Here is a 26601-nt window from a genome sequence, read left to right as displayed (position 1 = left end):
ATGTAGTATATTTTTCATCCAATTGAGTATCATTTAAAGAAAATTTAGTATATTTTACATCTAATTGAGTATCATTTAAAGAAAATCTAGTATATTTTCCATTCAATTGAGGTGGAAAAAGAATCGTACTCAATTTGATAGAAAATATACTAGATTCTAATTTAATTGTACTGAATTTAAGAGGATTTATACTCATTTTTAGACTTTTTATACTTAAAATATCAAGGGCAATTAGGTAAGTATATTAGACTAGGGAGTGAAAAGAAAGATTTTTTCCAATGGAGAGTGTATGCAAACTTATGTTTGCTAATGAGAACTGCATGCAAATTTTTTCAATGGGGAGTGCATCAAAATAATAATGATGCACAGTATTTTCGGATGATAAATCTGAAATGTTAACTGGAAGCAAATTTACCTTGATAATTAATCTTGAAATTAGTCGGCCTAAGGATCAGATATATAGTGCTAATTAAAAAAAATGTTAATAATTTATTAAATTAAATAAATAAATTTATTTATATATGTCAATTTTATCAATATTTATAAATAAAAAATATGAACAAATTAATCATCATCAATAAAATTCTTATTAAACTTATAAATATTTTTTAAAAATTTAAAATGAATCCCTGCTTGAATAACACATGATTCAATGAAGTAGTTTATATTTAAAAAAATGAAGATGGTTTCCTATTTTAAAAGAATATTAAAAAATATTTCATCCCTAAAATTATTCTTATTTCAATATGATTATAATTTTAACTAAAATTTCTATAATTAGAATATCCCAAAGCATTATAAAAGCCAGCAAATGTTATTGCAACAAGTTAACAAGCAAATGTTGGACTTTTTCATTACTTCATCATGAGCCTGAAATACCTCATTTTGGAACCACATTGCTTCAACTATCACAAACTTTTTGGTATCTAGTAACAGAACTATCGTCGTAATGTCTGCCCCGACACACCATTCATTCAGTCAAAACATAAAGCTCAATGCCGACCCATAACAAGAGATTCAAGACACTGAATAGACAGTACAATAAGAAACAGAGCTGATGCAAGAGTTTTGTAGGAATAACACCAATCATTGAGATTATTGACTAGAGACGCGCAAACAGCAGTTTTGCTGCTCGGACTGACATACATGCTACAATCTTGACCTACATTATTCTTCGCTTAAGAAAGGTTTTACAACCGTCTATCCCTCCCCCACAACGGAACATAGAAAACGATTATTGTTCACCATAAAACAATAAGAAAGCATATCAAATATAGAAACAGCAAGGCCGAAGTTCACCAGAGATTCAAATTGAGCAAGCCCAATCATCTCTGCGATGGCTCCAGTGTCCGGACATTTGCGCTGGCCATTCCTTCGAGTCTGTCCTTTGTTATCTCAACGAAATGGCCTACCATTTCATGGAACTGCTTCAGACCAGAGAGAGGGAGGATGATCGACGAGCGATCAGCCCCAGTAACCTGCAATGAGGAAGTTAGGTTTATACATGTGCAGGAAAATTAAATTAATATCAGTCTGTTCCTCATTATTTTACCTCAGATATCCTCAAGAAATGACCTCTATTGTTGCTTCCCAAATCAAAGAAGAACCTCTTCTGATCGACCCTAATTACTTTAGACACCCCCATACCTCCAATATCATCATGTGCATGCATATCTACCAGGCGCTCAACATTCAATTCGGAGCCAGATGCTGAGTTAGTGCTGTGCCCTGAAATGAATCCCGCACCAACATCATCTGAAAGACCTGAGAGTCGCTCAGGAGGTTCCATATGTTGCTGCTGTTGTGTTGCAATAAAGGAGAACGATAAAAAAAAAAAATTACTAGCAAGATCCATCCATGAAGCTGGGCACAGTAGTGCAAATTTTCACCTGGTTTGCAACCATGAAAAGTCGCGAGACCTCTTCATGTATCTCTTGTAACACATTCCTAAAGGCTGCCCATCCTTCTTCACCCGAACTCCCAGCGGGAACAATGATTGTACTCCGGTTCCTATTAACAGATGACTCTGATATCTATATAACAACAAATTCTGTCAGTTCCAATAGTCCATGAAAATATAATCTTACACTAAAATTGCAAACTTTAACTGCCATTTATGATCTTTCCTGGTTGACAATGAGTATGACAGATGATAAATAAAAGCTCATTGGTACATGTGTTTTTCCTTATTTTTTGTAGAAGTGAAAGGACCAATAAGAGCTACATATGGTACCTCAGCTCGATGGCTGACTTTATAACTAGAAATGATTTTTCACCTGGGACGATGAGTATAGTCTCTGAGGTATAACAAACAAAAGTATGCACTTTTAATGAAATGCATTGTACTTTATACTGTACTAGCTCACAATTTTTAGTATTTAATAATCCAGATTAGTTATCAGAAGATAATCTAGTGTGAAGTTTGTGTAACATGAAAATAGTTCTAACTCACTAATATAAACACGCATCAGGAAATTAAATTATACAGAAACTCCCAAATGCCAAAATTAACTTCATGGAGAAAGTAAAGTACTTAAAAGCAACAAGCTTTTTTTTTCTCATTCCCTCAACGGACAGTTTATTAATTTCTAAAATGTCATTCAATAATGTAAAAGCCAACTCAATAGTTAATCGACACTGAAGCAACTTAAGTGTTACCATCAGCTTATGCCATGGATCGCAGAAGCATCTGTGTTGATTTCTAATCAGACAAATTAAATTGAGTTCAAGGCTGATTATACTTGTCTAGTTTAGCCAATACTCAAGTTACAAATTAACCAGTTCCTCCAAGAACATTCTTAACTGACTAGCCTCAACAATCAATCACAAGTTCAGGAAACACAATACAAGTGGAAGGCAGTTAACCTATTCTAATTCATTAACATAAGTGAAAAAAATCAACCATATATACAATAAAATATGTTTAGCCAATCTATACAATGCATAATTCTGTATTAAAAAAAAAACAATGTAGAATAGCTGATGAATACATAATGTGCATATAATTTACCAGTACCAAAAAAAAAAGTGTAACTAAATACTTAAAGGTTACTAAATGAAAGGTAAATAAAATGTTTCACAATCACAAGAACAAATAATATCTATGAGGAGAAAAAACATCATAAAAGTTTTAATTATTTGGGAAGGAGCGAGCACATGTAATAATTTGAATTTTTATTTGATTTGATTTAATCCAAAAGTTTGAAATCTTTCAACTTTTGAAGTCTCATGCATACACATAAGGATATATGGCCTGCATACAACACTTTATCCAGCGTGCTAAAGCCAACCACATATGCGAGACAAATATGCTATAAGCAGCAATATGGTTGCTTGCTGCATACACATAGGCAAATTGAATATGTGGCTTCCTACAATACTTTTTTAAAAACATTGCTAAAATGGTCATTGTAAACCAATCGCCAATACGTGTGCTGATTTAATTTGTAAATACTTTATCTAACAATGATCCATATAGAAGAACCTAAGGGTCCCATCTTCTCCTTGTAAAATTTCTTATCCTCTTTTTTGCATAAATAGGCAAAGGTTATTTTATTATCCAATTCATTTTATAAAAACCCAACCTAACTCTCCATTTAAATTGTTTTTTTTTGCATCAACTTATGCAAAATATGTAAGCAAAAATCAGTAGCTATAAATATGTCAATATGTTATAGCATGCGGTAGTTCACTTTAATTATAAAGCACAATCATTAGTGCAGTTATCTTTGTTCCATTTGTTACGAACATTCATTATCATATGATGTGGCTATAAATGTGTCCATTCATCAAAGACCAAAAATTAAATATTCTTATCACAAAACAATAATTTTGTCAATTGTCCTAACTCACTGGCCCATGCTCAATTTAAGAATCTTCACACATATCAAACTGATTAGTAATAAAGACTTGAAGGCCGATTGGTCTAAACCTTAAGCCATCTATCAGCCCAAACTTGTCATTTATGAAAATCTCCAACCAATAAATTCAGCACAAAATTTAGAGTAATCAAAGCTTAGTCAATCATTGCTAATCATAAAAAAAACAAATAGGTCAACGGAGGAAGTCAATTACCTGTTCTGCCTTCTTTTATAAACTTGATTGGCAGATACCAAAATAGAGTAAGAGATTTCGTAGCACATACGTACCTTCAAAAAACGGCCTCTTTTATTCTCCCCAATGTCAAAATAGAATGCCTTCCCAAGGAACAACGAGATAGCCATCGGTTAAATTATTCAAACCCAACCTTCGAAAACGAAGAGAAAGGAAAGACAAAACCTTGGAATCGAGCTTAAGCTCCTTGCTGAAGACGTCCTGCTCGTCAGTGCTGATGTAGTATCCAAATAACTCGAGGAACCAGACGATGCCATCGACGGGGACGATGATTGTCGACCTAGTGGCCGATGTCTTTTCAGAAATCTTCAAGTACCTTCCCCTTGGGTTCTCCTTCAGATCGAAGTAAAAGAGCTTGTGCTCGAACTGCAGCGTCTTGGAGACCAACTCCACGTCTCCGCCGCCGCCGCCGCCAGTTCCGCCCTCCATCGCCCCCCTCACACCGCCCCCCAATTGCAACCTCTCCGAGATTCGATCAAATCAACCCCACCACACGATGCGTTGACATGTTGGATGGAGGAAAAAACCTAAATTTGGAAGGAATCGATGCAAAAAGGAAAGAGGGCGAGGGAGGAATCAGGGATCAGAAGACGGAACAGGTGGCTGGTTCGGTGTTCGGAGCGAGAACGCTTTGACCTAATCGTATTCCAACACGGACACAGTGACCTTCCTCACCAAACTCCTTTCTTAACGGGTTCGGATTCTGTTCAGATCCAATGGAAAAATAGAATTAGAAAATAGAATATAGTCTACACAAGAAATTCCAACCAGTTCCATGTTTTTTATTCCTCTTAATTGCAATAATAATAGAATGACACAAGTGAAATAATTTGATTTATGTTTTTTTTATTAATTCTTTCAAGTAATTTTACTTAAATGGTCCATTTGTCCCGTTCTCTCTCTCTCTCCCTGTCAAATACCATTTCTATCCTTTTTTTTTTCTTTGATTTTTTTGTTTTTTTTATTTATTTTTATTTTAAATTAATTTTATTTATTATTTTTTCATCAATACTTATATATTTTTTAATTTTATTTTATTTTTATTTAATTTAATTTTTAAATTAATTTTATTTATTATTTTTTTAATTCTATTTAATTTTTATTTAGTTCTATTTTTTAATTAATTATGTTTATTATTTTTGTCATCAATACTTATATATTTTTTAATTTTTTATTTAATTTTATAAATTTCTTCTCCCACCCTCCTGCACAGCCTCCCTCCATTTTCAGATTTTGTCTCTCATATAAATAATCTTTATACCCCTAACTTCTTTACTTATATATTTTTTAAAAAAATTTATTTAATTTTATTTTTAATCAATTTTATTATTATTTTTATGATCTTTTTTTTTATTTTATACTCCTATTTTTTCCAATTTTATTTAATTTTTATTTAATTTTATTTTTTAAATCTTTCGTAATTTAACATTTAAATTATCCTCATCCAACTCTTAACACATGTCAAAACCTCTTCTCCCTTAAAATTATCTCCCTCCAACTCTTGACACATGAGACATGTCAGAACCTCTCACTATCTTTAAATTACATATCCTCCAACTGACATATATCAGAACCTCTCCTCCCTTTATATTACCAACCATTCGATCCTTAATACATATCAAAACACCCATCTCCCTTTAAATTACCCTCCTTCCAACCCTTGACACATGTCAGAGCCTCTCCTTTAAATTGATTAAAATTGGAAACCTTGATTAGACAAAATAGGTGCAAGGCCCCAAACATCAGAATGAATTATTTCAAGTGAAAAATTAGAAACATGATCAGATGAAGAGAAAGGTAGCTTATGACTTTTAGATTCCATGCATGACTTACATGAATGAGATTGAGAGGAGGTAATAGAAGTAGCTAAACCATACCTATTGATGATTGACTGAACAATACGAAGGGAAGGATGACCAAGTCGAGCATATCAAGCTAGTTTATTTGTGCGTTCACCAACAAAAGCTTTGATTGAAGAACTCTGAAGACAGTAGAGGTCATTTTTGATTCTCCCATAAAACACAATAGCATTTGTTCCTCTATCCTTTGTAAGATAATGATTATGATGAAACTCAAAAATAACATTGTTATCAAGACAAAACTGATATGTGGAAAGTAAAATTTTAGTGATAGATGAAACATGAAAAACATTACGCATGTAAAAAGTTCGTTAGATAAATGAACATATATGTTTTCAAGATTAGCAATTTGCAAACCTGAACCATCGCCTACTTGCACCGTATCTGAGTCATAATATGACATTACGTCTGTAATGATATTATAATCTGATGTGACATGATAAGTTGCTCCAATGTCAATATACCAATCAGTAGATGAAAACTCTGGGGTTTTACCACAAGTAGGCACAGACAAAAGACTTTAGGATATACTTGTGAAATAAATGGTTGTCTTGAGGCTGTAAGACCACCAATGAAATTTGAGTCAAATGGACTAGAACATTGAATACCAAAATATCCAATTCCAAGATAAATTTGACATTTTACCCGAGACCAATCAAGTCTTTTAGGGCATATATTTCAGTATGACTAACGATGTGACAAATCTGATATCGGTCTGAGCTTTGCTTTTCGGCTCTTTGATGTCGTCAAGTATTTGACATCTAAAGTAAAAATTAACTTGTCCGGTGGTAGTGGAGAAAAACCACGGAGACGAAAAAAATAGAGATTAAGGAAGAGGAAAGAGAAGTAAAGGGGTTGGCAGCGGAAGAAAATAAGTATTTTTCGTTTATTCTGAAAAGTAGAGAAGAATAAGAAAATTAAAACACATAGGAGAAAAGAAGAGGTCCGAGGGAAAATTTTAAAATTCGTCGTTTATAGGATCTCCGCCTTAAGAAATTGAGGGAAGATAAAAAAGAGATGGCTCTGATACCATGTGACAAGAAAAATAGGGAGAGAGCAAGAAATAATATGAGAACAATAAAATCTATTGTTTATTGATATTTACCTTAAGGACAATATAATATATAATGTTCAAAAAATATTTGGTCATACTAATATGATTTGATTTGGTAATTTGATCTAGTTAATTTTGATAATTTTATTTTATCTCTTTTAATTCGTAAGGTATAAATATGTTTACTATTAATTGTTAATATTTTTATTCGTTTAATGTATATAATTTTTATTTTGATCCATATTTTTATACTTTTAAAATGTAGATCCGCATGGTGGGGTAAACCTCAGAAGTTATCAGTTCCTGAGCCCTGACCATTACGCTAGAGATACCATGCGTCTACCGTCTATACTACACCTTTTTTTAAATTTTTATACTTTCAAAAAATTTTACAAATAATAATTTCTAAAATCTACAACTAAACAATAAATAAAAGAATATAAACATATAATAAAAAAGTAAATTATTAAAAATAAATAAAATTGATAAAAAAAACAGATTAAAAAATCAAAACCAAACAAAACTTAAAAAAAACGTGAATGTGAGAATCAGAAAAGGGTATAAAGATAAAAAAATTAAGTGGAACTGGGAGGTGAGGATATTAGAAGAGGTGGGAAAAACAGCTCTTCGTTTAAAACACTATGTGAAAATAAACAATAGACTTCAGATATTATCTGAAGTAATAAGCAGATAATTACTGAAGTAGACGCACGTGAAGTAAAAAAGTCAGTTTATTACTTCGCCATAAAAGTACCGAAGTCTTTCGCCGGTTCAAAACTAGACCGTTTTTGAAGTAAAAAGACTCTATTACTTCATCAGTTCTGTAAAAGTACCGAAGTAATTACTCATATATGACTTCACAGATTACATTAATTGACGAAGTAAATTATTGATACGATTTCATAGTTTTTATATTGTGGTGTAGGAAATATTTATTTTTTACTTTTATATAATTTGGATTGATGAAACTATTTTTTGTTATATTACTTTATTGTAGTATAGATGTAATAAAATATATTTTACTGTAATAAAATTTTTAATTTAATGAAATAATTTATACAAACGACTTCCTAATTTTAAACTGTGGCAAAGTAATATTAACATCTCATACAATGACATTAACCATGACTTTTTCTTTAAATAAGATAAACATCTCATACAAATATCACCCATCTCAAATATATGCAGCCACAAATTCTGTACATGTACATTTGAAAGAAATATTTCTGATCAAATATGTCATACCAATCAGTAGCATCTACTGAATTTCCATTCTGTACATCTTTTTTCCTTGGCACTTAATGGCAGCAATGACTGGGAGCCACCAGAACAGTCAGGTATTTCTGCACAAGAATATGAGATATATGTATATATGAATTGGTAATATGAGAAACTATAGATAAGACAGTCAAAGTAGAGGACAAATATGCACCTGTCAATTTCTTGTCGATGAAGAATACCACTAAATTTACTATATTCCTATAAGAATGTGGAGCACAAATTAATTCACTTGCTAAACCAATAAATATGTTCATTTGCTATATTCACTTACAAATAATAATTTCTAAAATCTACAACTAAACAATAAATAAAAGAATATAAACATATAATAAAAAAGTAAATTATTAAAAATAAATAAAATTGATAAAAAAAAACAGATTAAAAAATCAAAACCAAACAAAACTTAAAAAAAACGTGAATGTGAGAATCAGAAAAGGGTATAAAGATAAAAAAATTAAGTGGAACTGGTAGGTGAGGATATTAGAAGAGGTGGGAAAAACAGCTCTTCGTTTAAAATTAACAACCCAATAAAATTATTGTTTGGTTGGTTTACTCATTGAAATAGTCATTTAATTCACCTAATCTATTAAATTTAATTAAGTCATTAACTTAAAGAGTGTCTTGGAGAGTTTTTTCTTATTTAAAAGTAATTTTTATATAGATTATTTTAAAGTTGGTGAGAAGTTAAAGTATAGACTATTTAAAAATGTAAGCTAAAAGCTGATACAATGTAAAATTTGAATGTTTAGAGAATAAGTGCTTTTAAACTTAATTTTTAGTTAAATGATAAAAGTATTCTTAAATTATATAAAATTAAAATTTTTAATTATCTAAATTGTGATACATCATTAACAATATATTTATATAATAATTATTATATTTTAAATATTATATCAAAATTAATTTATGTTTTTATAAAATGCTTGAAAATATATATAATATTAATAAAAATAAAATATAAAAATGACAAATTTTGCATAAATATATTAAAAAAATATGTATAACAAAATTCTAGAAACAAAAATTATATAAAATGTAAAATATTATTTTAAATAATACTTCTAATAAAATAGGATTGAAATGTAAAATTGTAATTATGCATGCATGCAAACGTAGAATATAACAACTTATGCATGCATGCAGAAAAAAACAGATGTATAAAAAAAGTAACACAAACTTGCTCATAGCTTTTGGTTAAAAATTATAGAAGTTAAAGTTAGCATTCACAAATACTTCTAGCTAGTTAGAAGTCAAGTGCTTCTCAGAAGTTTTACCGAACACTGCCTTCCTATTCTTCATCTATTCTCATAACTTAAGTAGTTTGACAAACCATATTACTTAACTAGATCACTAACCCAATCCAACTTAATCGATCCACATAGCTAACTTGACCCAACCAATCCATTTTGTCCTATAATTTGTTTTATTAATCCAGATTTCTAACTCTTTAAATCAATTAATCTTGGATGTGACCGATCTGATTCCATTGATCATCAGAGTAAATACAAGAAGCACAGATAAATTTTAGTGGATGACCCAGTATCATGAGTCATCCCAAACACTGTGAGAATATAAGGTGCCTTGCGTGAGTTTCGAACTCTTGTTGTATAGAAGTTCATCATACCTTTTACCATCATATTGTGTCTCGAAGGGTCATATTGCCCTATCAACTATTGCATCAAACGTAAAACCGTCACTTTAGCAGCTCATCTAGGGCAGACACATTAGAGATAATAATTTTCCCCATAGGTTCAAGGTCCCGTGAGGAAAATCCAAAATGAGAACGGGTTTGGAGAGTATTTTCGAGCATGGGTTCGGGTTTGGGGATTTTTTAAATCCCCGCATTTGAATGGGAGCGAGTATGAGGATGTTATCCTCATCCCTAAATTCGCCCCGAAATGACACAATGAGAGAGGGGGATGGGAACAAGGATATGGATTCTTCGATTAGTACGGTAAATGTTAAATGAGAAGTGAGGATGAATATCCTTTTAGATTTGTTTTCGAAGATAAGAAGTGGGGATAAGAATTTAATCCCCGTGGAGTCGGGGATAGGAATTCTCCAATTAAACATAATTAGAGATGGGGATAAGGATGGGGATATATGTAAAATATGGAACAAAATAATAATAATATAATAAGGTTCAATGGATGAATAACCTTAACAGGTTTTTTTAGAAATTTAAGGAATTTTCTGAGAATTTTTTGAAACTCGTATAGCGTATATTGAGGGGATGAATTTATAGGCAAGGAGAAAGCCCGTTTGAGATACCCAATTAAGTGGGAGTTGTTTGGGAAAACAACTTAGGGTTTAATGAAAGTAAACCTAAGTATATAAACCTAATACCTAAGTTTCCTAATATCATTCTCCCGAGTTCCTAATCCTCTCCCTCACGGGTCCTTATGATGATCCTGATTCTTCTTCCTTCCCTAATCTTGTCGAATCCCTCCGGCTCCCTCCTCATTTCCGATTCCCTTCTCTTCTCCCTCACTCGCCACCTCTCCCGATCGCTCATTGCTGCTGACCATCGGGCTCCGCCATCGATGAGCCCCAATCGCCGATCGCCCAGACTAGGCGACCGTTGGCGCCTGATCGCTAGCAACCTCTCGGCATCACTCGCTCGCCTACCATCGCTTGACATCGCCTGATCGCCAGTTGCCCACGAGCTCACCGTCGATGGGGGCCTTCTCCTCCAGCTTGCCTCCCCACTATCAAGGCCTCTTGGCTGCTAGACTGCCCCGATTCAAGTCACCCTCTCCTTCCACCAGAGCGGGCTACTCTTCTCGAAGCCCTGCCCTAGCTCCACTCTAGCGCTACCGCCTTCTCGATCCCGACGTTGTTGCTGCACCGACACAGATACTCCATCGTCATGCCTAGCATCCGGGTGTCGAGTCTTTCTTCCTCTTCACTGATCTGGATCAGGGATCCCTATCTAGGCTAGAATATTTGCAGGTATTAGCGATACCACCAGAACCTAGAGATCAATGGAAGGTAGGGTTCTTGTTTAACATTTGTGGATTTGGATTTGGGGTTTATGCTTAAATGTGGATGTGTTGATCTTGATCTAGGATGCTTGATTTGGAGATCATCAGTTTTATCTAGCTTCGACCATAATTTCCGGCAGCGGGTGCTCCATCGACAAATTAACAACGAAGTATACAACTTGGGTGAATTTGGTTTGATTCATGGTGGTTATTTGGTAGTTGATTGATTTAGATGGATGCATGGTTGATGTTAGGATCATTGAATTGTTGTTGACGAATTAAGTGTGTATTGATCTTAGAAGATGACCATGATTAAATTGATTAACTCATGAGTAGGATTGAAGTGAAGAAATTGTGGATTGAGTTAAACCTAATTAGATTCATGAATTAGCTTAATTATTTCTATTAGAGTTTTCCCTAATTAGGTTGAGAATTTTATTTAGCTATTTGCTATATATGTATTTGCTAAATACATTATGTAATTGCAGAACTTTGATTCAAGACGAGCGTCTTGACATGTGATTGATTTAACACGATCTACGTATAAAGACGGGGTACCTTTGACTTATCTTTTTGATATTTTCATTCTGATATGCTTAGTAGGTTATAACTAGTAGTAATAGTTATGTTTATATCTGTTTGGTATATCACTGCTTGATACCCGTAGTATACCCATACTTTTATCTGTTATGCATTTATGATTATGTCCTTTTGTTTTTGCATTGTGTGCTTATGTAGTGACATACAGTTCATTACCGATACAAGTCTAGCTACTAGTTATACTTGACATGTGTACTTTGTTTATTACTTGGCATGTGTGTCTTGTTTATTACTTGACATGTGTACCTAAGTTTACTATCTAGCATGTGTCTCTAGATCATTGATTTGGACTTGGTTTCTTTATTGGTACACATTATGAAGAGGTTGGTATTTGTCAGGATTTACATGCTTAGTGTCATGCACCATCTCACATGATTGCATGCTGAGCGATTGTCGATTCTATTATTGCTGAGCACATCGTCAGTTACATGGATCTGCACACACACAGCCACTCATGGGTTAGTGGTATATCAGGTAGGATGTGTGCAGTTTGCTCTGTCAGGGCTTCGTTGGTCTGCTCATGGGTAATGTGATTGCAGCATGGTAGCAAGACAGGGATCCCTCCTCTTGACTATGATACAGGGAGATGAGAGCATTGCGCTCCCCCACTTATGATTTGAGGGAGGAGGATATGTGAACTCCGACAACATCCTGTTCACTCGATCACTCAGGAGTAGTAATGGCAGAGTGCACAGTTGTCATAGTCCTGCCCACTCGGTCTCACCATCGTGTGTGAGATGGCTGACTGGCGTCAGGGGTGACTATGTCATTTGCATCATATGCATGGATTGCATTTATTGCTTGTGATTATTGCATTTTGGATGCTGCATTTTTGTGATTGCATATGATTGACATGCATATAGGATACATTATGTATTTGGTCTGATGACCCTGCATCTGTTGGAGAGATTTACACCTTTATGTCAGGATAGGAGACCCTGGTGAGTACAACTTCTCCCCTTGTTTCAGTTTTGCATTACCTGTTATTGTTCAGGAGACTGTACTCCATGATTATTACTGGTAGATATATCTTACTATGCATATCTGCACGATACCCGCTGAGTATGTTATACTCACTACCCCTTATTTTTCCTGTTATTTTCATGTTAACACATAGATATGTCGTGTCGCTTGAAATATTCTGTCTGTCGATCTCACGTCACATCAGAGGACGGTTTTACCTTGCTCTTATTCTTCTTTCATATATACTTTATGGTTTTGGCATGATATTGGTGTTTAACAATGTGGCTATTTAATTGTATTTGTTTTATTATGGTTGTGCAAACCTAGCCAACTAACAATCTCCGTTTTTGATTTTCCTTTTGTTTTCTCTGTGTTTTAGTACAATCGTACAAGGAAGATGTTGCCAAATTTTCCTCTAGCAAGAACTCCTCTAAGACACGACAATATAATTCGAGAGTGAAGATGACAAATCTACCCCCACTCCCTCCCATTACCATCCCTAAATTCCACACAATCTGAAATAGGATAAATCATAAGGAACATTGACCTTATTACAGTGGCCTTTGCATGTGAGAATCCACACTTAAAATATTTTTACCCCCACTGAAAATTGATTGAGACGTATTCCATCAAACACCACATTGCCCTATCAACGCAACTAGAAAATTTAACGTCAGCTTCGAAGATTTATGTTTTAGGATACGACAGGAACCTTTGCAGGCTGCAGCCTGCGCAGGCAGAAAATCAATATCGAAAAAAAAAATATATAACGAGAGAATCTCAGTCGTTTGCTGCGTCCATCGTCAAAACATTGAAAAATGGGTAATCAAGCATATATTTGTTTTACAGACTTGTATTAGGTTTTTAAATGCAGATGGGAAAGGGGAAAACGATGTCCCAAGTGGAAAATTAATAGTCTCCTTGCTTCCGTTGTCACAAAAGCATCAAACGCGAACACTGCTGATGTTAAGATATGAACCTTCGAAGCAGGCTTTGATTACTGTAGACAAACACTTTTTGTAAGCATGCAATAAAAGACTACGACTAACTTTTTCTGTGTAAAGTAGTCTTATTTAAACATAATAAACACAGTACAATTTAGCATTATGAACGTTAAACAAAGCACGAGGTTGGTACCTTGCTGGCAATGTTGTTGGAGAGCCAATCAAGCCCTTCATACAACCCCTCACCAGATGTAGCGCAGGTGCTTTGTATGTACCTGGGAAAAAGTGCACAAATCAGTCAGCAGAATAACAACTTCATTATTTTCTATAAATCATCTGCGAAGTATCTAGTAGAGATCTTTTTAGAAACAAGTACAAACAGCTGCTATAACCACGTCAACCATGAATACACCAACTATTTGGACATCTTCCTGACATTGCACTTTATAGCTGTGTTTCTTGGATCCAGATATGATAAAGCAACGAGGTGTGGACCCACATGTTTGACGCAGTTATTTCCAAAAATTTTACATGTGATCTGATGAGTCACCGGATGTCATATGTATAGAGGTAGAGGAAGAGTGCAAATTTCTAGAATATATGGCTGGTTATATAGAGAACTATACGATGTTATAAAGTATAACTAAAAGTGGCACGAGATTGTTTATAGAGTTTTCCTGTGCAACAGTTACAAGGAATTTAACAAGTTGATGCTCGAGGTTGTATGATTTGAAGTGATGTGCTAAAATTATGACAAAAGGTTGAATACTCCACATATAGATTCAAGTGTGTATAAACACTAGATATATGCCTAAGATAGTATAGCAAGTCAAATGGATCTTATGGAGTCATCAAACTTCTGAGCTTCAACCAAAGCACAATGCTCAGGCGAACAATAAAATTAACACATCTGTAAAGATCAAGGTAGTCAACTTCTCGAACTTGGGAGAAAACCAATTTATAAACAGTAAGGCATTATTTGAAGCCGGAGATTGAAGAATATCACCAAAATTAATCAAAATACTTCACAAGTGAGATACTGTATGCTGGGCATCTGCTTTCTATCCAAAATACAGACATTAATACAAATAAAGAAGGTGAAACATGCGCCTTTGCGTCTGAAACTATAATTCAGCCTGGTTAATTAACTTGGTTTATCGTTACGTGCTAAATGCAAAAGGATGAGAGCCTAGGAAATTGACTTGCCTGTTACTGCAAGGTGTGGATACGAGAATAAGCATTAGGACACTTGGAAATTATTGCTTATATAGAGGCCATCAATGATCAACCTCTGCTAATCTGTCTCACATCAGACTGCCCTAACAAATCAAATTGATTTTCCTTCTCACTTTCCTTCTATCCTATGCAGAGACATAGCAAGTACTCTAGTGTCAATGGTTGACAATGAACTGCCATTAGATGGACTTCCTATTCTAGATATCTGACACTACCATCAAATTTCAGTGGATCAGATGAATCAAAAGAAGGGAGCTATGATGTGCTTCCTCTGTTTCTTTTCTATTCATCGATCAGTGATTACTTGAGAAGATACGATAAGTACCAACAAAAACTTGTAATCTTCTAATCCAATTACGAACCTGGGTTTCTTCGTTTCTGTAAAGCAGATTTCAAACCAACTTTCTTAACATTGAACAGACAATAATCCAACATACTTTAACCGTAAATAGATAAATAATCCAAGTGATACTCCAACTAGAGAACACAGTGCATCTAGCATGAGGTATGTGAAATGAATATCCAATCCTGATCGCTAATAGCAGAGTATTGTTCAATCAACTCCGACAATTGAGCACTAAAAGCTATAGGCCTAGATTATTCAATAACTCAATGATTCAAAAATTCAGCACACGACCTAATGTTACTTAACTTCATTACAAGCATTCAACATAGGTATGCACCTAGGTTTTCAGAATCTCATTGCCTAAAAAATTGTACACATTTCACGTGCAAGATATCAGTGCCTGATTTTAAATGTCAACTGTCAAAATTTGACAAGGATAAAGAGAAGATGAAGAGTGAATCGCATGGCTACAAAGTAATTGTTAAAAAATTCATAGTATTTTACTGTTTATATAACAGAAAAGTAGTTCAGAAAACAATAGCTGAACAAAGACACTTTACCAGTGTCGCTGACGTAGAGAATGAAGGCCAAGCTTATCAGTGATTTCAGCAGCATTCATTGCATTTGGAAGGTCTTGTTTGTTAGCAAACACGAGCAAGACAGCATCCCTTAGTTCATCCTATCAGTACAGAACCCCAACCAATCAGATAAAAAAGTTCTAAAAAGGAATTTTTGCAGGTTTATTTGGCAATGAAGACAACTATGGAGCTTTCTACTTTAAACAAACTATTCAAAGGATCATAGCAAGTCAAGAAAACTAAAGTACTTTGTTGTAGTAAAGTTTCTCTATCTTTGTTATTTATTTGTCAAAAATCAAACCTTATAAAAGAGTCCAGTAGATCCATACAAGTAAAGATAATTGCAAAGAAATGAATGATCTTATGAACACAATGGGAAGTTGAATGATGAAATCTACCTTTTTTTCAGAATCTTATTACGCAGAGACAGTAGATTTTATAAATCATGAGAGGTGGATGGTTACTAAAAGATTTACCTCATTAAGCATCCTGTGTAGTTCATCTCTTGCCTCAACAACACGATCACGATCATTGCTATCAACAACAAAAATAAGTCCTTGTGTGTTCTGGAAATAATGCCTCCATAGAGGTCTAATCTGTTGATGACCAGAATCATAAGTATTGAGGAATAGGGAAACAAGTAACAATTAACAGACTAATCATAGACGGAGAATTAAGCAAGTTCCATATGCATCTAAAACCCAGGACATCTAGGTCATATTTAGTGTGACACAACCTTGGATATTGAATACTCAAGTTTTTTTCTCATTACCATAAGTGACATAAAGATACCATCATAAAAAAGTTGTCAACAAAAGAAAACAACTCATCAAACGTGAAGCAGTCATTTGGGTGAAGCAGTCATTTGGATATGAAACGAAGTCGTCACCAAAAGGAAAAACTCATCCAAAGCAAAGAAATTGTTTGGATCAGAAATGGTCTAGTAAATGGGTCAGTACCTTGTCCTGACCACCAACATCCCATACAGTGAAACTAATGTTCTTGTACTCAACAGTCTCCACATTGAACCCTGCATTAACAACCATTAGCTTAATTTTAACAATGCAATGTTATAGCAACAAGCTCAAACTGCTCAGAACAACAAAAACCTTTTAGACAATTGACAGCCATTAATACATAGAAACAAGTATTTTCATGACAGTCCTTAGTTGCACATTGACTGCCTATTAATAAAGCTTGTTTTTAATGAACTCAATTATCATCTAATCAATCATCAAGATATTGCCAAAAAAGTTGTAGAAAGATTAGTTTCCAATTGACACCAAGAAAACGTGATATTCAAATATAAAAGATAATCATAACAATAATAACTGCAACTACTAAGCATAATGAGTAGACTAGCAACAACTATTAGTTCTCATAACAGAATCTAGAAGTACCAAATATCAAATAAAACAAACAGGTGTCAGCAATGCTTCTTCATATATTGGCAAAGACACAGTACAACAAAAGAGAAATAAGATCAACTGGAACAATAACTTTGAAAAGTTTGTTTCATACAAGTGCCATAAATCACCTAGAAGGAAGCATATGCCATAAATTAGGTCTATGTCCCAAGTTTGCTACTGGTTTTTGATAGAAATTCCCTAAGAGTTCATTTCAACAAGAGCATTAAAAACTAAAATGGTTGGCATAAAAACCCTTTTCCTCATAAAATTCTTGTACTCCTTTCACAAAGGGAATCAGCCATTCTAATACGCAGGAAAAAGTGGATGGTAGCAATACAAACTAATAAACACAAATTCAAGGTATGCTCCAAGTAGCTAGAAGAATAATTATAGAAGATAAAAAAAAAGGACAGCCCGGTGCACGAAGCTCCTGCCATGCACACCTATTGGTTTGAAGATAAACCCTATTTGATTTGACTTTTTAGTGGATTGTATTGGGTAACCTAGCTTGTGAAGGGGATCATGACATTGTACGTAGTATACATTGTCGCTTGGTTAAATTTGATTTTGACTTGCTACACCTATCTAACTCTTATCTTTAGTTAATTCCATGCTAGGATTGAAATTATGCACCAATATCATGTACAAGGGTCAATTTCAAGAGACGATGCAGTAGTTGGAAGGCAAAAATATCAGGCATAAACAAAGTTTAAAATCTCGACCCATGCCGAAGTTTCGGTCCTAAACCAAAGTGATACTGTTTCGATATCGTATCGTGCCGATAGGGTTTCGATATATATATATATATATATATATATATATATATATATATATATATATAAGGTTTGGTTGTTGTAGTAATTTATGTAACTTGACGACATTCCTTTCTCAAAACTTCTGAAATAAAGAATAGGTAATCTAAAGTATTTCCTAGATGTAAATATCAAACATTCATATCAACAAAAATGTGTTTTGATTAGGAACCAAGAATCTAAAAAGTAGAGAGCTAAATATGTTAATATTTAAGGTTCCAAATCTTGCTTATAAGATAAATAAAATATTATCTATAATAATTATATAAATTAACATAAAGATCATAATTTATATAATATATAATTATATAATTATAGTTTATAAATATTCTAAATTATATATATATATAATCAAATTTATTTAAAAATTTTATATATTTATTAAAAAAACTTAACAATTATTTTTTTAGAATTATTTATAAAATTTTAAATTTATTTAAAATTTTAAATATCTTTATAAAATTTTAATCTATTTTTAATTTATAAAAATAATTTAAAGTTTATTTTTAAAATTATTTTAAATTATATAACTATATATTATATAAATTATCTATTTTTTACTTTAATTTTTAATTTTTAATAAAAAAGTATTATAATTATATTAATTAATTAACAGCTTATCTAATTATTTATTATTTTATATAATATATAATTATAATAATTGATTAGATATTAGATATTATATATATATAATATAATGATTTTAATTAACACATTTAATAAATCCTAACTTTTCCTCTCCCTTCGCGATTCTGCCGCCGCTCCCGATTTTTATTTTTCCTCGCCACCTCACCGCCTCGCCGCCTCACTGCCACTGCAGGGTTCACGCAACGAGTCCGCCGCAGCCGCGGAGCTCACGTGACGAGTCCTCTGCCGCCATGGCCGCAGGGCTAGCGTGACACCTCCTCCGCAACCGCAAGGCTCACACGATGCCTCTAATGCTGGTCGTGGGCCTCGAAACCTATGGAGCGCCAATGCCGGTTTTGGTGTATGGGCAAAAGGGTAAGTTTCGTTCATTCCGCCTGACACGAAACAAAATTTTAAACACTAGGCAGAAATCAATTGACGAATCTGATGCTCAAGGTGTCCATTTATTTAAAGTCTCAAGTTTATCTGCAACCAAGTGACATTTTGAATGAGCTGAAGTTCCCAGCCTTCAAAGAAGTTGCACTAGGTTGGTAATGTGGAATGGTGCTAGGTTAAGATGTGAAGCTGTTTTACCTATCACCAATTGGTGAGGCTGCGGATGTATCAAATGACTAACAGTTTGAATCTTCCCTCATAAACATATTGATACTACAATAGGGATGGATATAGGGAATGCAGAAAAATATTAAAATTTAAAAACAGAAGAGATGGTCCCTTGTGCACGACAAGGGATGGCAAATCCAGGGGAGAGTTCCTTAACTAGAGTTCATCCAGTGATCGAATCCCTCATTCCCCCTCCATCCTTTTTACTCAAGATATAAGCTCCATTTGACAGCATTTTAATTTATGTTTTACAGCTTGTTTAATAGTTCATGAAATATGTTAATTCACTGCAACCCTGTACACATCTTATCTCTTATCACTAGTTCAAGTTGTTGGCGATGTTTTGAGCATGGATGTAAGGATTGCAATGGATTTTGTTCATATTTCATTCCTTACTCTCATATTGAGGTTGTTTGTTTAGATTCTGTTTAAATTTTCATGATATGGATTCCATATCCCTATTTGTCCTGCTTTGTTGCGACTACATTATACTATTCTTCACAAGTTCTAGCCGCTAGGTAAATACTTCACAGGATAAAAAGATTAGGTAAAAGACCAATCGCGTTCCTAAATAAATCTAGCAACCGCCTCTTAATCATATGACAGAAAAGAGGATAACTGCGAGCAATGAGGAATAATGCTCACCGATTGTTGGAATGGTGGTTACAATCTCTCCAAGCTTGAGCTTGTACAGGATGGTCGTCTTACCGGCAGCATCAAGCCCGACCATCAGGATTCTCATCTCCTTCTTCGCAAACAGGCGACTAAACAGCTTCGCGAAAGAAAGCCCCATTGTTCCTCACCTATCATATTTAATAAATAAAAAATCAATAAATCGTAAAATAAAGCAATAACACACGAATCGAAGATCAAACAACAAAGGAAGCAGATATGGAGCAGAATAGGATATGGAGTTGAAACTTGATACAAAAGCCCAAAAAAAATAAAAATACAGATCAAGGCGACGAAGGCTTCGAAAAAAAACAAGATCTGAACGAATCTGGTTCCGAGCAAAGAGTCGTTGCGGGAAAAGTTAGATCGATCTAATATAGTAAGCCGGAAGAAGCAGATCAAGCATAACGTGAACTAAAACAACGAAGATCGAGAGGCAAAGGAGAGATGAGGATCACCTGGGAAGCAAGGTAGGTAGATTGGAGGAGACGAGGACGAGAGAGGTCTTCGCTTCTCTGCTACGCGTGGAGAAAAGGAACAATGTTGGAATGAATAAATAGCGGCCGAATAAGTACTGAAAGCCACCGACCGATACGAAACGAAAGCGGCCACATCATTGTCGGGCTGGGTACGGGTTCGGGTCGGTTGGGTTTTTTCGTTTAGCAAATAAATTCGATCCGATTTCATTTGGAAGATATGCAAAATCTCAAATGTGAATGGTATGGACTATGGATAACAAACTTTTTAAAAAGAAAAAGAAAATTAAAACCTCACCTTTTTTTTATTTTCTTAATTGATATATGTAATATTAGTTGAGCAAAAATTAAAAGATCCTTTTTCAATTTATTATCAAAAAAAATATCTCATTTATCATATATAAAAAACGTCTCAGTCAACTTCATTATTTTTTTATTATGATTTCATAATTATTATAATATAATCAACATAAAAAAAATTATATTATAGTAATTATAATTATATTATAATAATTATAATTCATAGCTATTATAATATAATACTTTATTTTTTATTAATACTTAATACTGATGAATATTATATTATAATAACACTCTAATTCTGATCAAATTAATAATACTATATTGTAAAAACTATAATTCACAAATCAACACTTATCAATATTGATCAAACACATATCAACATCATATTACAACAATTACGAATCCTAAAAAAAATTATTTCTGAATATCATATTATAACATTTACAATATTATATTAAAATAGTTATGATATCATCACTGTTAAAATTATATAGTTGTAATAATTATGAAATTATAATTACTATAATTGATCCTATTCAATAGTCGAAGTGACGGAAGCTGGGGATGTAACACTCCGATTGATCGTGTATTGACTCCTAGAGATTCTACAACCACAGCTGCATTAGTGCTGAGCCAAGGAAGGGGTTCCCGGTGATGACCCTTCGACGCTCAAGTAAGTCACCGACGATGTGTGGAAGCAGAGCAAAGTAACGAATAGTAGCAGCAACAGTATATTATCGCATACCTCCGTTGAAACTTGGACCCCTCTCCTTTATATAAGATTCCTGTAGCGCACGTGCACGCTTCCCAAGGTGTGCACGTTTCTCGAAGCTTTCCCTGGAAGGATATATCAGTAAAGTGTCTCTGACACAATACCTTAACGAGCCGAGTATATCTTTGAAGTGACAGTGGAAGCTTCTGCCGTATGATCTTCTGTCTGAACCAACCACCGACCATGTCGTCTGTCAGCGACACATGCTCCCAAAAAGATAATATCCAGCTAGCAGTGTTTTTTACTGGACCGAGTGGGATAGCCGCTTGAGGGATAACCGCTCAGCTCGGATGAGTGTGTTATCTGGCCGAGCGGGAAGGCCGCTCGGGCGACGCTTCCGCTGTCTTGAGAAAGTCGCTTGGCCGCTCTTCTATTTCTACATAGCTCGATCGTAAATCCGCTCTGTTCTCGAAGCTCTATATAAGGCCGAGCGAGGAAGCCGCTCGACGTGCCCTTGCAGACACCTAGGCAGTCTTTCTGAGCATTGGAAGCTCGGAATCTCACCGAACTGTTATGATGTCGGATCGAGTCTTCTTTATCCCGATCGGACGAGCATGCTACCCGATCAACCGATGTTATAGGAGCGTTTGACCATCTTGACTCTGACCTCTACCATGACCTTGACCTCCACCATGACGACGGAGTGGAGCCTCTTCCCCTTATCACCGCATCAATAATTATATAATAACTACAATTCCATAGCACTATAATTGGGTATAGGCTATGATCTTGTAGCTACTATATTAATATGAAAAGTTTTAAAAAAAATACCAAGAGACAAGATTAGACATCCTTAGCCTTTTTGTTCTATTCCAATAAAAGGGACATCTTTTGTTTTACGATTCCAATAAAACAATAAAAACGGACACCTTTTAAATTTTGCCCATATTGGTTCCCTTCGATACTGATTCAGCAATGTTGTTTGTCTGTGCGCTATTTACTTGTTTATCAAGTATCACTTCTTTGACACTATAGGACATAGTCAACTCATGAGAAATTATAGGAAATGAATGAGAATGAGAATGAGAGTGAGAGTGAGAGTGAGAGTGAGAGCATCTTAATTATGCTAAAAGAAACCAAATCACTAGTAATTGTTCGCATCAACTACGAAAAAAAGTATGTCAAATTCTTAGTCGAACACTCATGTTAAATAACATCATTGGGATCTATACCATGGATGAAATATGGGATGGAAAAAATCGAGTCCAGAATAGAGAATGAAATTTAAAACAAACCAAATGATGCCAAACCTCTGGAACTAGATCCTAATGTTGCGGCTATGGATTCTAGCCTTCTCAGCATCGATGATAGACTCTACAAGTTTCACTGCATTGTCGAGCTTCCCTTCAGCATTTGTGACAACATAGTCAAATTCTTTCATATGCCTAACCTCCTCTCTAGCGGTTGCAACTCTAATAAGAAGCATTTCTGGGGTTTCTGTCTTACGAGATACAAGCCTCTTGACTAATGCTTCTTCACTCTCTGCAACCAGGAAGATGAACACTGCTGAATCACCCAGTACTGACCTCAATGTAGCAGCACCTTGTATATCCACCCTCAATACAATGTCAAACCCTTTAGCCAGGTAATCGCGAATCTGAAAATTGACAGCGAATTAACAGAAGTAAGATTTGCATGAGAATATAATGCACTTTAATCCAAACCAGGGATTTTTTTTTTCTAAAAAATGGTTATTAAAATGCAGTGTGAAAAATAATTTAGTATACAACACAAGACACAGTGCTGATAGAACTTCAAAACAAGTGCCCACCTGCTTCTTAGGAATTCCTTTGTAATCGCCATAAACAATAGCATGTTCTAAAAGCTCATCCCTTTCAATCATCGAGAGAAACTCCTCTTTGCTGACAAAATAGTAGTCCTTTCCATCAACTTCACCTGGTCGTTGTGGACGGCTGGTTGCTGTAACAACAAAATGAAGCCCATCCCGAACTTCAAGTAGCCTCTGTGAAATTGATAATATATTGATCTTAAAAATTGCTATATTTCCCAAGTAGATTAACTAAACCAAACAACCTAATAAATAAAGTGGATTTCTTGTTCAATTATATATTTAGGATTTCAAACTGCAGCACAAAAATTGAGAGGCCCATACAAGGCATAAAAAAAAGAAGATATTCCTAATTATTTCTATATCATAAATCAAATAAATTTAGCAAAAAGTGATCGATACAAAAAAAAAAAAAAAACTATTCTAAATATATCTTCCAAACTCTTCTTATCATTTTCATAGCTATGAAAAGCATGTTAACTAATGATTCAACTACTTTTCTGTTTATATGGTTTGCTAGAAAGATTTCAGGGATAAGCTGTTCACTTCAATCTGTGAAAATGATATATATTTATGCAAATGCATGTCTTGCAACTGACATTGTCACCATTAGTTGTTAAATTCAGTATAAATCCAAGAAAGTGAAGCGGATATTTTTCTAAGTATGCAGTTGTCATTAGTTGTGAAAATGCTTGTCATGTTATGTCTGAGTAGGACAGAAAGTTATAACAAGATGTTTTCTGAACTAAAATAATGAAAATGTTAACTCTAAATGTTCCAACAAAGATGGAAAATAGCACTATGCCAAAGCAACACATAATAATTTGCCATAACAAGCAGCTAAACAGAAACTAAACTTAGTGCCATTGACAACCCTATCGAGATAAATAGAAAATTGGTCTTGATTTTTTAAGTCCAAATTCTTTAAATTGGTGAATCTGCCATCCAACTCTTATCATTTGTCTAAACTCCCCAGATCTCTTAGACTCTTAAACTCATACTTGGCATCAGGCTCATAAATATATAAGACATTGGAGGCACTGTTATGATAACGGCATAAAATTTAAGCTAAAGAATGAATTGCAAAAGCGCTGTTTATAGTTGACAAAGTAAAGAAGATTCTTACTTTGATAACTGCATCTTTACCAACACCACTTGGTCCACTAATAACAAGAATTAAGGGATTTGGCGGCGGAGAAAAAGGATCAGAACTGAAAGGCGAACCTAGCATGGCTTCAAGTCGCTTGAACAAGCCAGCCTACCAATGAGTTAATATCACAGTTTCAGAATGTGAACAAACATGCAAGAAAGAGAAATAAAAGTAAAAATATGAACGGCACATGACCTTAAACAAGCATATGTAGGAATTTCCATAATTCATTGTTGTTTAGTGACATAGTTTGATGCATGTTGATTCTACAACATACACCATCGGATATTAGTAGCAGCCACATTACCCAATTTGTTTACAACTTCTATCCAAATTCACTAGTCAGAACAGAAAACTTTCTAAATTGGAGGAAAACCTGCATGGGATGCATTGGCTTCTAATTGAATGTTTAAGCAAGCCAATTTCCTAATCTAGAGTGATTAACCCAGCCATTGCTACCTAGAATCAGCAAGATCAAATAGTTCTTTCGAAATTATACAATTATAACTTCCTACCTCCCTTTATCTTTCAACTATGCCAACATTCAACCAGAGATATAAATGAACAAACGAATCAACTGGGATCGCAGATGGAATTGCCATCATGATGACCACTGAGCCCTCCAACCAATAAACCTATATCCTCAGAACCCATTTCCTGAATCACTCTTCAATCAAAGGTTATAAAACTCTTGTCAGTAGACTAACACTAGGCATCCAGAACACACTTCTTATCAATACGAGGAAACGCATAACACCAAAAAAAAAACATCATCCAAACGCCAATTGTCAGTACACAGTACAATATACACTGAAAAGAAGATAAAACAGTGAAAGGGATCTAGAACGAGGGTCGAAGGAAACTCAGAACCCTAACCTTATCGGCAGTGGAAGGCGGAAGAGGAACAAAGGGAGTGCGTTTCGCTTCCTCTGCAAGGGAGGACAAGGACATGAGAAGAGACCTAATGCCCTCCCTACGTCTCGCAAAGAACCCCAACCGGCTCAGGACGGTGTTCCTCGAGATAGCGGGAGGGGAGATAGGCCGAGGAAGACCGGGGAATGGAGCGGTCTGCGATCGAGCAAGGGAGGTGAGGAGCCTCCGAAAGATCATGGAACAAGGACGAGCGGAGCTAGAGAGCGGCGTTCGCGTCGGCGGTGGACCGAAGTGGTGAAGCGGCCCCATTAGGAATCGAGCTTTGTCCATGTCCCATTCGTCGGGAAATAGAAGAGGAAAGAAAAAGAGGATGGAAAAAACATTATTTATTTACTTGGGGGATGGAAAAGAGCAAGAATATAAGGGAACAAAAAAAAAACAGAGAATATAAAAAAATAATTAAAAAATCAAAAGGTTTATTTTTTTGAAATCTTTAGAACAACGCTTCTCTCTCATTTATTATCATACTCTAGTATGCCAATGTATTTTTGTCCATTAATAAATAAAATTTTACATGCACTATTCAAGAAAAAAAATATATTTCCACTCCCTAATTAAATATTGATCCGATGATAAAATCGGACCTTGTTCCATAGGAGGTCAACATCACGTGAAAAGTCAAAGTCAAGACGATCAATTACCCCAAGCTAGCGTCCGACCGGACGACTCCATCAGCAGGTCGGACAAAGAAATAGTCGGTCCGACGTTATTATAGCTCGTTCTCGCACCGAACTTCCGACGCTCAAAGACTATCACCAAAGCAGGCATCGACCGACAAGTCATGTGCTGAGTGGCTGGGCATGTGTCGGGCGGACATCCGGATCGGCCACAGATCATATCACAGCTAGGGAAGCGCAGACCCAACCCAGCAAACCTAGATAGTGGAAGTAGCCGAGCGGCCACCCCGCTCGGCCCAGACATCGGAAATAGCTGAGCGGCCTCCCCGCTCGGCCCAAACAGCAGAATTACCGAGCGGCCCACCCGCTTGGTCCACTAACAGACAAAGGCAGGATCGACTGGTATCCTCCTTGAGACCCGTGCCGCAGACAGACAACATAGTTGGCGGCATGATTAGG

At 34.9% G+C, this 26601-nt stretch overlaps 3 protein-coding genes across 4 annotated transcripts; all 3 read right to left on the bottom strand.

The window, feature by feature from the left end:
* Positions 1–1032: 1032 nt before the first annotated feature.
* LOC121971683 (transcription factor Pur-alpha 1-like) lies at positions 1033–4774 on the bottom strand. Of its 2 annotated transcripts, none has more exons than XM_042523065.1 (5): positions 4279–4774; positions 4149–4196; positions 1890–2033; positions 1553–1795; positions 1033–1478 (listed from the first exon to the last, which is right to left on the bottom strand). In XM_042523065.1, exons 1-5 carry the CDS (start codon positions 4540–4542, stop codon positions 1326–1328), a joined length of 852 nt encoding a protein of 283 aa, XP_042378999.1. In that variant the 5' UTR covers positions 4543–4774; the 3' UTR covers positions 1033–1325. The 2 variants fall into 2 exon arrangements, with proteins under 2 accessions (XP_042378999.1, XP_042378998.1); XM_042523064.1 differs by having other exon boundaries at positions 1553–1798; positions 4279–4773.
* Positions 4775–13604: 8830 nt separating this feature from the next.
* LOC121971682 (ADP-ribosylation factor 2-B) lies at positions 13605–20696 on the bottom strand. Its single transcript, XM_042523063.1, has 7 exons — positions 20561–20696; positions 20076–20233; positions 16918–16988; positions 16435–16554; positions 15941–16059; positions 13992–14073; positions 13605–13854 (listed from the first exon to the last, which is right to left on the bottom strand). Exons 2-7 carry the CDS (start codon positions 20221–20223, stop codon positions 13852–13854), a joined length of 543 nt encoding a protein of 180 aa, XP_042378997.1. The 5' UTR covers positions 20224–20233; positions 20561–20696; the 3' UTR covers positions 13605–13851.
* Positions 20697–22714: 2018 nt separating this feature from the next.
* Positions 22715–25832, bottom strand: LOC121971681 (guanylate kinase 2, chloroplastic/mitochondrial-like). Its single transcript, XM_042523062.1, has 4 exons — positions 25469–25832; positions 24569–24700; positions 23425–23616; positions 22715–23250 (listed from the first exon to the last, which is right to left on the bottom strand). Exons 1-4 carry the CDS (start codon positions 25793–25795, stop codon positions 22912–22914), a joined length of 990 nt encoding a protein of 329 aa, XP_042378996.1. The 5' UTR covers positions 25796–25832; the 3' UTR covers positions 22715–22911.
* Positions 25833–26601: the final 769 nt, after the last annotated feature.

This window comes from Zingiber officinale, chromosome 4A, assembly GCF_018446385.1.
Source record: "Zingiber officinale cultivar Zhangliang chromosome 4A, Zo_v1.1, whole genome shotgun sequence".
Classification (NCBI taxonomy): Eukaryota; Viridiplantae; Streptophyta; class Magnoliopsida; order Zingiberales; family Zingiberaceae; genus Zingiber; species Zingiber officinale.
This window is presented reverse-complemented; position numbering and strand designations above follow the sequence as displayed.